The sequence below is a fragment of the Sceloporus undulatus genome, chromosome 1 (genome assembly GCF_019175285.1).
Source record: "Sceloporus undulatus isolate JIND9_A2432 ecotype Alabama chromosome 1, SceUnd_v1.1, whole genome shotgun sequence".
Lineage (NCBI taxonomy): Eukaryota > Metazoa > Chordata > Lepidosauria > Squamata > Phrynosomatidae > Sceloporus > Sceloporus undulatus.
The window spans coordinates 217517866-217529387 of NC_056522.1; the positions used below are offsets into that span (position 1 = coordinate 217517866).

At 39.9% G+C, this 11522-nt stretch overlaps 1 protein-coding gene across 2 annotated transcripts in view; it reads right to left on the reverse strand.

Moving 5' to 3' along the window:
* Window positions 1-11134, reverse strand: part of UPP2 (uridine phosphorylase 2) — a 29391-nt gene extending 18257 nt beyond the window's left edge. Inside the window, exons 1-4 of one of the 2 annotated variants that reach the window (XM_042473918.1) lie at window positions 10778-11134; window positions 9077-9334; window positions 3990-4107; window positions 1271-1429 (exon numbers count right to left, since the gene is read on the reverse strand). In XM_042473918.1, the coding sequence (XP_042329852.1) occupies window positions 1271-1429; window positions 3990-4067 (237 nt within the window). In that variant the 5' untranslated portion in view covers window positions 4068-4107; window positions 9077-9334; window positions 10778-11134. The remainder of the gene's footprint in view (window positions 1-1270; window positions 1430-3989; window positions 4108-9076; window positions 9335-10777) is intronic. The other variant, XM_042473911.1, reaches the window with a different exon arrangement.
* Window positions 11135-11522: the final 388 nt, after the last annotated feature.

Below are 11522 nucleotides of genomic sequence, written 5' to 3' on the forward strand. Positions count from 1 at the left end.
TTATAGGCGAATGGGAACACCCCCTAAGACCATCAGAAAGCACTGTTTGTTTAAGAATCTATCTGCCACCCACAAGTCTGGTTGAAACGAAAGCTGAAATGATGAATCAAAAAGCCTCGATGAGAGTCTTTCTTGCCATACACACATATACACACACTGAAGGAGCCTCTAGGTTTTACCCTCAACCTATCCATGGCTCATAATTTTGGCCCCCAAACCTGACCTTGACTTATACATGAGGTCAATTTACAGTTAAGTATATACGATAGTTGCAATAGCAGTAACAGTAGTAGCATTAAAGGCAGAAACAGATATGCACTAGATAATGAGAAAACATACAACTTTTGAATTGAAGGTGATTGTCCTCAGCTCACTTCAGTGCCTTCTTCGTAATTTTGTGTGCAAATTATCTATATAACATTGTATAAAACAGCCTTCCCTTATGTCATGCCTTCCAGATGTTTGGGACTAAAACTTGCATAATCCCTGACCAGTGACCATGCTGTCAAGGGCTGATGAGGGTTATAGTCCACACCTAGGATGGAAGATTAATTTATACGTTGGGGAGGGGTGGGGTGCTGCAAATGCAGGACTGAAATAATATATCCTACATTGCAAAGAGCATCCAGTCGGATGGCTTTGGCAATACCTTCATTGGTTCTGAAGTGATCTAGATGAATCTCACAAGCATATTGAACTCTGCAGACCACAGGGGGCTAAAACATTGCCTTGCTCTGCCTTCCAGGCTGGCTTATTATAACAAGCTCTTACTGCAGAAAGCAGCTATTCAGGGGCCAGCGTGGGCCATGCAATCTACATACCAAGAGTTGTACTATAAACCTGCAAAGAAAGGAATTTGCTTTTTTTCCCCAAGGTAACTACTTTGTTCAGTTTCCCATATTTCTGGTTTAGCACCCAAGAGATATGCTAAGATTACAAGATGTGCCCTCAGGCATTCTCACTGACAGCATCAGTAGAAACAGTGAACAGCTTAAAGGACTGAAAGAGCTCATAGAAGCTATGCTTGTCAGTCAAAACAAAGGTACCAACAGGGCTGTAGAATGACGCTGATTCCTGAAAGGCTTTGTTAATGATTATATTGTTGCATATATATATATATATATATATATATATATCTTGATTATAAAAGTTTTCATTCCAGTTCATCTCACAAGTCTTTGATTTACATTAAGTATTAAACATGGTAAAGTCATTGGTTACTGTTGTGCTACTAATGGAAGTATTTTTGGTACCCTCAAAATGTACTTACACTGATGGAGAGAACCGGGCCAACCTTATACATGCAGTACCGATCTGTCCCAGCACAAATATCTGTCACATCTTTGGCATCTCCTTTGAGTCCAAGTTCTTTATGCATGAACTCAGCAAAAGCTTTCATTCTGTTTGGGCTCCCACCCATGCAGACAAACTGGAAAATAAATTATCAGATTATCAGACGTAGCAACAACTGAGACTTGGTTTGCACAGGTGACAAGATGCTGAACTGCTTTAATATATTTTCTTTTCTTTTTTGAATACCCAAACGGAATGTGCCAAGAAGACAGAAGAAACCAGCTTCCTGACCTATTTATTTAAGGTGGCAGTTAACATGAATGAAAATACATTTCTCAGGTAGCCCAAGCAGTCTAATGGATTTAAAATGTGACAGCATATTGTGTTTTAGCAGAACAAGTTGTTTTGCTTCCTTTAACTGTATTATTGTTATGAAATCTGAAGCTGGAGCTAGACTATACTCTGAGAAATATATGGCTTGGGTTGAAAACAGCTGCAGAGCTATTCTCTGTTTAGTAAACATCTAGTAAAACAAAATATGTGATCTGACACAAGCGCATTTCAAACTTCTTTGGCTCCTTGAAGCAGGAGCCAATAATGTGAAATGCAAGCAGCAATGATGTCATGCCAGCCTTCTTCTTTTTCTAGGTGGTTAGCAAAGTTGGTGGGGAGATGCAGGGCTGAATGACTACATTGTCCATGGAATTCTGCCTATATTTCAAAAGGGGTAAATGGCAAACTAAAATAAAACACAGACATCTGTACTTCGTGTCTGCTTGTTCCTTGTCCAGGTACCTCCTATGAAGCAACTGAAACGTTCAGTTTAAAGTAAATCCAGCATAATATCGTTTTAATGCAGTGACTGAAGCTAAACTGTTGGTAGTTATCTCTACTGCAAACAAACTAGGAGCAGATGCTAAAGCAGCGTGTGGCCTGATTTATTATTTCAGTGGCATCAACCAGAATGACAGGAATTGCTCAGAATTATGCAGATGAAACAGGGAATTACAATTGTGAACAAGAATGTCAGAAAGGGCCACATTAAAAGAAGGGGGGGGGGGAGATTCCTCTTACTTCTAAATCTACCAGACAACTAATCATCATGTTCCAGCAATCCCACATGGCTGATGCAGTCAGAAATGATATGAGGAATTAAAGTACTGGAACTGTTTTAGGTTACTAAAGTTCTGTGTCACTTTGCATCCTGCTGCACAGCCATAGGAATATTATAGTTGCAGTCCTAAGCATACCTATCCACTGAAGTCAGCTCAGTGGGACTTCCTCCTGAGTAAATCCGTTTAAATGAACACTATGCTACAGGGGAATGCAGTATAGAGAACTGGCTCATGTCTTTAATTGCCTGTATTCTAGGTAGCTTCAATTACCTCCTAATTTTAGTAAAAGTTGTGTTCTTCCAGCTCTTAGGTCCTTGATTGGAAATGAAAAAATGCACAGCATACAAACCATGCCAAGGATAAGTGCTACAGAGAAAGTGAGGCACTTGTGGAATAATTTCAGTAGGAAATATTTTTCAAAATGACTTAACCTTCCCATTGACATCAGTGGGATTGAAAGTGCTTCCATTTGGCCTCCATTTTTCTGGAGAAAAATCAGTTGAATCCATTGTTGTTTCATGGATGCCCCATTCCAAAAGGCACAATTTCAGATGAGATTCCCCTGTTAGGAAAACTTAATGACAGCCAGCTTCATATGCAATATGCATATTTTGCAGCAATATGCAAAATAATATAGTTTAAAGACAGAGAGCATGTTTTGACATCCTCAGTTAAAAGGAGCAGGCAACAGCAGGAAATATCTCTCTCCCCAAGACTCTGGAGAGTCTCTGCCAGACAGTATAAACTTTACTAGGCAAGATGGACAAACTGTGTGACCTGGTAGGATGCAGCTTCCTAGATTCCAGCTCTCTACTTTATTTTTGGTTTCCCCTTTGTGAATTAATTTCAAATTTAAGACCAGAATTTTGTCTGGGAGACCTTTGCATATGAAGAAATACATGTGCAAAACGTGTAAATTTGCTTTGCCTTATACTGCCCAAGGTGAACCTATCACAGGATTTCTTTTGACAAAATTTGTTCAGAGGGAATTTGTCTTTGCATTCCGCAGAGGCTGAGTGTGTGTGACTTGCCCAAGGTCACCCAGTGGGTTTCCATGTTTGAGTGGGGATTTGAACCCTGGTCTCCAGAGTCGTAGTCTTATGCTCAAATCACTACATGACACTAGTTCCCTGGGTGTATGTATATACAAGTCTAAAGTGCGTCTCCTTACACAATAACAGAAGCTGCCCTTTCCTTCTAAAAAGAATAAAATACATGGCTTTGGAAATGATGCCATGTAAAGCCAAATTCCTCACCGTATTCTTTCTGAACTGGAGTCACAGAAACTACCCCAGGGAAGAACTGAGCTCATCATTCCAGCAAAAGGTTTAGTTTCCTCAGTCTACTTATTTTCCCCAAGAAAGAAAGGGTAATTGCCCATAACTGTAGCTGCAGCATACTTTCTCAGTTACTTTACAGAATGGGCACTGACTTGGTCCCTCTGGGACTTTTAAGTCATCTCTGTGAAGCTGGCACTCAGAAGACGCTGTGAGAAAATGTAACAGTAAAAGAAATGAAGAGAAGCTTGAGCGTAAAGAAAATCTGCTGAGGACCACTTCCCCCGTATGATATTTCTTTTACCTTTATGTCACCAAACATGGCTGGCAGATTGTGTGTTTTGGTCCCTAAGTCTAAGTGATAGAGGATATCTTCATCCATTAAGTCCAAATGCGGGTTCTTAACATAAACAAGTTGGCTCCTAGTGGGAAAAATGGTAATAAAAGAAATCAGATCAAACAAACTTCTCAGAGGGAAAATGGGAAATAAGATATAACAACATGAGAATTCACGCAAGCTCTTAGATTACCTAGTTATATGTTAATAATGCTGAGAGGGCTGGAGACAAGAGTCAGAGAGAAGGAAAGAGAGAGAACTTGGGTCGAGGCCAAAATCTTTCCAGATGATCACATTTTAGTACAGTAAATGTGAAGTTGTCACCCATTTGGTATGCTGACTGCAGACAACTTCCCTGGAGGTTGTACTTCTCAGTGTTTGCCAGTGATATATTTCGTGCTTTGGAAAATATCGTTCTTTGCCTCAACTCTCCCGCTGCCCCCAACACCACATGCCATATTTGTTGTTACTGGGGTTACTGACTGTAATGAGATGGTGTTACAGTCAGAAACCTTTTGCCATGGTTTGTAATACTATAAGCAATGGTGTTGCAGCTTCTTCCTTTGGCTGTATTATTTTGTGGTCTCATATTACACACACACACACTGTGGCTGTGTCTTCTCTATTATGTTCAAAATGTTTAAAGCAAACAAAGATCACAGGAACCCCAATGGATCAAACCAAGGGTCGATCGAATCCACAGGGCTTTCAGGCAAAGAAAAAGATATCATTCCCCTCGCCTGTTCATTGGAGATTATCAGATAGGGGGAAATTGGGGAAGAAAATGGCATACTCCTGGAAAAGTCACACAATCGCACTGAAGATTTTCAGACACTGTCACGCTTATGGTAGGCAGTATCAAATTTGAGAAGATGCCCGGTAAAGCCTGTCAACAGAAACATATTCATGCTGCCTACATTCTGATATAGATTATCTATAGAGTGGCATTGTCTCCGTTCTAAATTCAAACATGAAGCCAGATTCTAGATAATCCATTTTATCCAAGAGCATTTAGACCCAACTACCACCACAGACACAAGTACCTGGCCAAAAATAGATTAGAAATATCCAACACAGAAGGATCTAGAGAGAATTTCCTTTAAGAACATTTCACAAAGATGGCCTTAAGGCTTCTTTCATCAAGCTCTCTGTACCCACTTAACTAGTCCTCTCAGCTGCCTTAGTAACCAAAAAAGGCTAGTACCAAGGGTGCATGTGGTTGATCTTACACTGCTAAGGATCTTGTCCATATCCTCAGAATTTATAAACTACATAATGCATCTATTACAATGGGACTGCTATATTTAAGGGTTGTAACAGGAACTTTTGAATGCCCTGAACTGGGAAATATCTGCTGCCAGAGTAAATGTTTGAAATGAAGAGAACCCTGGCATGGCTAAAAAAATGGGAAGGAAGGAACTGCTGTTGGTTGCCATTTACATATGTGTGTTTGTGTGTCCGTGATAGAGAGAAAGAGAGAAAGAGAGAGAGGGGGGGAGGGCAAGAGGGAGAGAGACAGATAAAAAAAAAGAAGATGAGAAATAGTAAAATTACATTTAGGGCTTTCAGTTACATATCATGATGTTCTAACATTACAGCAAATAAGAAATAAAGAGATAAGGAATAAAGAGAAATCATTACTTATGCATTTCAATAAAAGCAACAAAATAACTGAATATAAGTCCATATGTAAATTGTGCTGATATATCCCTCTTTCAGATGCTGCAAGTATTGTTCTTCTATCCATTAGATCACAGTAGACTAATAGTAGAATATTAGTCTTTTCACAGTCAAGAGGACATGGAAGATCCATTTCCACAGACCCTGTGTTAAGTTCCAAGACATGAGCAACTACTGTATCGTATATACTCGTGTACAAATTGACTTACAAGTTAATGGATTTTTATATGACCTGTAGATAAGTTGAGGGTAAAACTTTGGGGGCTATTACAAAGTATGGAATGGGGATACCATCACTTCTGTTCCTCCTTCTCCTTCTCTGGACTACCAAACACAACTTCCCTGGGGCTGGAGGAGAGGTTTTAATATCGGATTGGGGAGGAAAGTAAATGGAGTTAAATGGGGTGTTTCTTTGATGGGAAGAGAAGGTTTTAATATCGGATTAGGAAACCCTTTCACACATAGGGGCCGATGCACAAAAACTCCTGCCTCAAGGCACAAAGTGTGGGGAAGAGTGGGGCATCATGGGGGTGCTCATTTCAGGATCTTTCTAACCAGTATTAGTGTATTAACCTGTATATAAACAGACCCAGGATTTTAGGGTCAATTTGGGGGCCTAAATTTCTCGACTTGCAGTCAAGTATATATAGTATATATCAGGGGTAGGCAACCTGCGGCCCGCGGGCCGGATGCGGCCCGGCAAGGCCTTGGGACCGGCCCCCACCCGGTCCTGCCACCGATTGCCGCCGGAGCCTTTGGCCTCTTGCGTGAGGGTGTGGGGCCTTTGGCCTATCAGGAGGAGGCGGGCAAGGGGGGCAAGGGGGGCAATTGTCTATAGAAGCCTCCGAAGCATGCATTTATATTAACATTTTTTTAAAAAATCAGCAAAAGTGTCCTCCAATTGAAAATTTTGTCCTACATTTGCCCCGGTTTATTTATTTAATTAATTTTTAAAAAAATTATTTAATTTTTGGCTTCGGCCCCCCAGTTGTCTGAGGGACAGCAACCTGGCCCCCGGCTCAAAAAGCTTGCCTACCCCTGGTATATATAGTACTTTAAAAGAATTATATGTCTCATTGAATACCAAAGAACTTTCTAGTACCAAATTTATTTGTGTGATGACTTCATTCCCAGAACCAGGTAACTATGGGGCATTTCCAAAACATATGGATTAAAGAAGTATTAATAGTATTACACTTCTGATAGGAACCTAAATTAGTTTGTTATTATTATGGGCCTCCAAGTCATTTTTGAATTTTGGAGACCCTAAGGATCATGGGGCTTTCTTAGCAAGTTTCGTTCAGGGGGTGTTGCCATTACCATCCTCTGAGGCTAAGAGCATGTGACTTACCCAAGGTCACCTCATTTTTTTTTATGCTCAGCCTTTATGAGACATTATGTGAATATAATTTTACTTTGCATGGTATTTAAAAAAGACCAAACAGACATGAGAAATAGAAAGGAAAGGAATGATGGCCCCAAAGAGCATGAAAATAAGTTTGTGAATGAGGAACTCTTGAAAATGAGGAGAAAACCATGATAATGTGCAAAAGATTACTTTTTAAACCTATTACAGGATTAATAGACAATGGAGGTACTGGTAGTTGTTTTTTCAGCAGTCTGAATAAGGCCATTTTTGCCCCAACCTAGTTGAGAAAACATCTTGATTTCATATATTTTCAACAATTTTTCAAAGATTTTGGTTAGTGGATACCAGGATACAGAAAAACTCAAACTGCCAATTTGGGGGGATTTTTTTTTTTTTTTTTTTTTTTTTTGCAGCAGTTTGGGAGAAGAGTTGTTTTTTTAATAAGGGAACATCTGGTAGTTTGGATGGATCTGGGGAAATACATAGCTCCAAAAGGGAGGGCTGGGGGCTGCACGCTCTATGTGCCCTTCTAATCCATTGCTATTGGTGTGCTTAGTGTTTATAAAATATAAGGCGACTCAGGTTCCCATAACCACTCTTTCTTGAGGAACTTAGAGGAATTGTCATATATTATTGGAAATGGGGTGGGAAGAGACGATTGCAGAAAAATAGAAAGCATGTGATGTGAGACATTATAGACCAGATAGGTTGAAAATATGCTGATGAAGAGAAAGTGGGAGGTTAGAGATTCTTAACTGGCACAGAAATGTTTCCATTAGTTCATTTATTCAAATGGCTTAAAAAAACCATTTGGCCCTCAAAGGCAACCAAGGAGATAATCTGCATTTTGAACCCACCAGTGAACGCCAGCCCTCCCTTCCCAGTTCCTCTCTGGCCTTTGTGACTCATTCTGCTTTGGCCGCAGTGCCAGCACCTGTCTCTTGCTTGCTGCCAGAACTCTCTGTTGCCTCTCTTGGGCTCTCCTGCAGCTGCCTCTTTGCACAGGCTTCTCATTTCAAAATAATTCAGCAGGTGGATTTTGCACATTTACTTTTCCACCACTGCTGCTGGTTGCAACCCCTTGAGGAAAGTTTGCTATTCAACATGTTGCCAATGTCTGTCGACATATTTTACTTTGGCCATTTTAACATTTCTTCAGCGTGTGTATTTATTTAGCTAGTATTCCAGTTTCCAGACCACCAAAGATCTAGATACTGTAAATGTGTCATATGTGAATGGCCAGTAAAATCACATTTGAACTCCCTGCCCCCCACTTACATACTCAAAGACCTTGGACCTTAGACAAGTATAAGACAAGTCACAATCACAAATGGTCAAAATGAAACAAGTTGGAATCATGCAGCCCTCCCAGTGTTGTGCTGCCTCTCCCAGCATTCGTCATCATGCTAGCTAGGGCTTCTGTGACTTGCAGCTCACTTGGAGGGCTACTTAATTCCCACTGCAGAGGTAAACAGTGAAACAGACAGGTGAATTAAACACATATATGAGGAGAAAATATGCTCTACTTGTTTCGTTCTGAAGCTGAAACAAGTGTAGACAAGGGTCAGCAGCCAAGGTTCAGAGAGTATTCCTGCAGAAACATATTGTTCAAGAGCTAGGAAATCTTGTAATCTTATAGAAACTTTTTTGCCCTTCAATCAAAGCAGTGAAGCTTTGTTTGACTCTAGTAAATCTCCTTCAGCAATTCGATTTTAATCACCACACACTGTCAACACCTTTGATAAAAATCACCATTCTAGGGGGCTCAGTATTTATTTATAACCAATAATCAGGTAATTCATCCACATCAGGGCTTGAACATAACTAATTGCAAACAGACGGTTACTTCTACTTAATTCTTTTTCCCAAGAATGATGCTATCACTAATTGATTATTGTTTGCTAATTGACACTATTTTAAACACTTCGGGGAAATGCAAATAGTTATCTTGAACATAAAACTATGTACTGAGAGCCTTGGGAATGGATCTGGAACAACTTACTTTTTTTTTTAAAAAAAATAACTTTCCAAGCTCTGATCTAGACATCTTTGTTTTTTAAACCAGTTCTTTCTCTGTTTGGTAGTTAGAGGAAGCCAGCCAGGAGCACAAAGAAGGCAAATTGATGAAAGAGGTCTGTAAAAAGGAGTGAGAGAAAGCTGATGGTGTCTCTAGCTCAAGACAGAGCAAGGAGACCAGTGTTGTCAACCCTCTCTTTACATCTGCACTGTAGAAATAATGCAATTTGACCGCCATGGCTCCATCCTATAGAATAATAATAATAATAATAATAATAATAATAATAATAATAATAATAATAATAATAATATTTATTTGTATCCCACCCCACTGAGAACAATTGGGGTGGCTAACAAAGTTAAAAATACAAAACATATAAAATCCCTGGTACCCTCCCCTCCTTAAAAAAGTATTAAATTCAATACAATATTTAAAAAACAGAACAAAAAACAACAACAAACAAACAAACATGCAAGTTAAAAACTGACCAGAAGGTCAACAACATCATACCAACAAGCAACCAGTGGGAGCAGCAGTATCTTTCCCAGACATTTTTCTAAGGCCAGGTTCTCTATTCCGGGAAGGCTTGCCGGAAGAGAGCCATCTTAACAGCCTTTTTAAAGCTGTCTAAGGATATAAGGAGACGGATCTCATCCGGCAGGCCATTCCACAGTCTGGGGGCGACGATGGAAAATGTCCTCTGGGAGGTAGTCGAAAGCCTAGATTTTTGTGGCTGAAGTAGGCCTCTCCCAGAGGAGCGGAGTGCGCGGGGAGGATTGTAGGGGAGAAGGCGGTCCCGGAGATATCTTGGGGATTGTAGTTTTGGGAGGTGCCAGCACACTTTTGCAGAGAAGGCAGAGTAAGATATGTAAAACTACATATCCCAGCATTCCATAGGATGGAGTTAAGGACTAGAACTGGTATCAAACTGCATTATTTCTACAGTATAGCTGCACCATCTGTTTAATCTTTCAAAATCCAGTTTTCTAAATCCGAGGGACTAAGAACTGGAGGAAAGACGGTCTTGACACCTGAGAAGGTTTTGATATAAATGTAACCAATAACGTAAAGTAAGTACTAAGAGCAAATGAGCAACTAAACTCAAGTTTTCTAAAAACCTTTCAGTTTTGATCTATGACAACAAATTTATTTTAACAAATCAATGAATGGTTTATTCCATCCATTCACAGATTGCGGGTCATCATTTTAATCAACTGTTGGTTCTGCCTGACCTCTTTACACCGCTCACCAAAATGTAGGAAGCACGTTTATGTATTTTCTTTGTTAAAAAGAAACCTCTTTTTGGACCAAGTCTTTTATAATTATTCATCTTGATTAAAGGCTAGGTTTCAATTTACATTTAAATTAAAACAATATTCAAAAGACTCAAGAGTTTCTGATTAGACGCTGTCCCCATCATAATTGCAAATGGAACAGGACTGGTGACATAGGAATGCAGGTCCACATTCAGTGATTAAAACAAAATTGTTTGTATCAGAACAGTTCATATCACTCCTTCACATCACATGAAACATACGTATGTGTGGTAGCATGTAAGTGCTTAGACTGAGTTACACATACTGCTAAACTGATGAGATAGTAAAAAACACAGTGCTGCAGTGAACCCCTCCTAAGTGACTGAGATAAACCCAAGTGAATTGTATAGTACCCAAACTATACATTACTTACCCATTGTAATTTTTCCTTTCAGTCTGAATGGGCTTGTTGGAATCAGCTAAAAAGAATGTCATCCTGCCCAACTTTCACAGGACAACACTCCAGCAGACACAAACAAAATAGTAACCTGTAGTAGTACAGGAGTGTATGTATTTATAGCCGCTCTCTGATAAAATGATGTTCTTTTGTATTTCCAAATATTTAACAGGAATGACCCAAGTCAACAGTGCCTGTCTTGTGCCTCGGACGCGAAATAGCTGTCTCCTGCAGCTGCATTGCTAGAAATACCAGAATCTTCTTCAACTGAGCTCTGGAGATCAGAGATTGGCTGCTCTTGAAGGTGTGGTACCTCAGCCCAAATGTCTCTCTTTTCTGTGGCCCTGTGTTACTGTGCAAAGGAAAAACAGAAAGGCCACAGCAGGTTAACCTTCTCTTACTGACGTATTTACTCTTTGACCAGGATCCCACATTTATAATTTGGCAGTCATACCTGTTGCTGGAGGCATTCCGGGAGGGGGTGGGAATTTCCTTCTGTTTTCCCAACTATTTCTATTTTTGCTTAAAACGTGTACATTACACATGGAAATAACATATAAGGCATGTGTGATAAACAAGTGTACAGTGAACATAGGATGACATGAGCTGGCCAAGCTTCATTGGTGAAATGCTCAATGGCATGCATACATCAAGTTAGTTTTTAACTCATATCAGTTTCTCTCTCATGTGCAAACAAAGCCAAGGCCTCAAAAGGAACTTT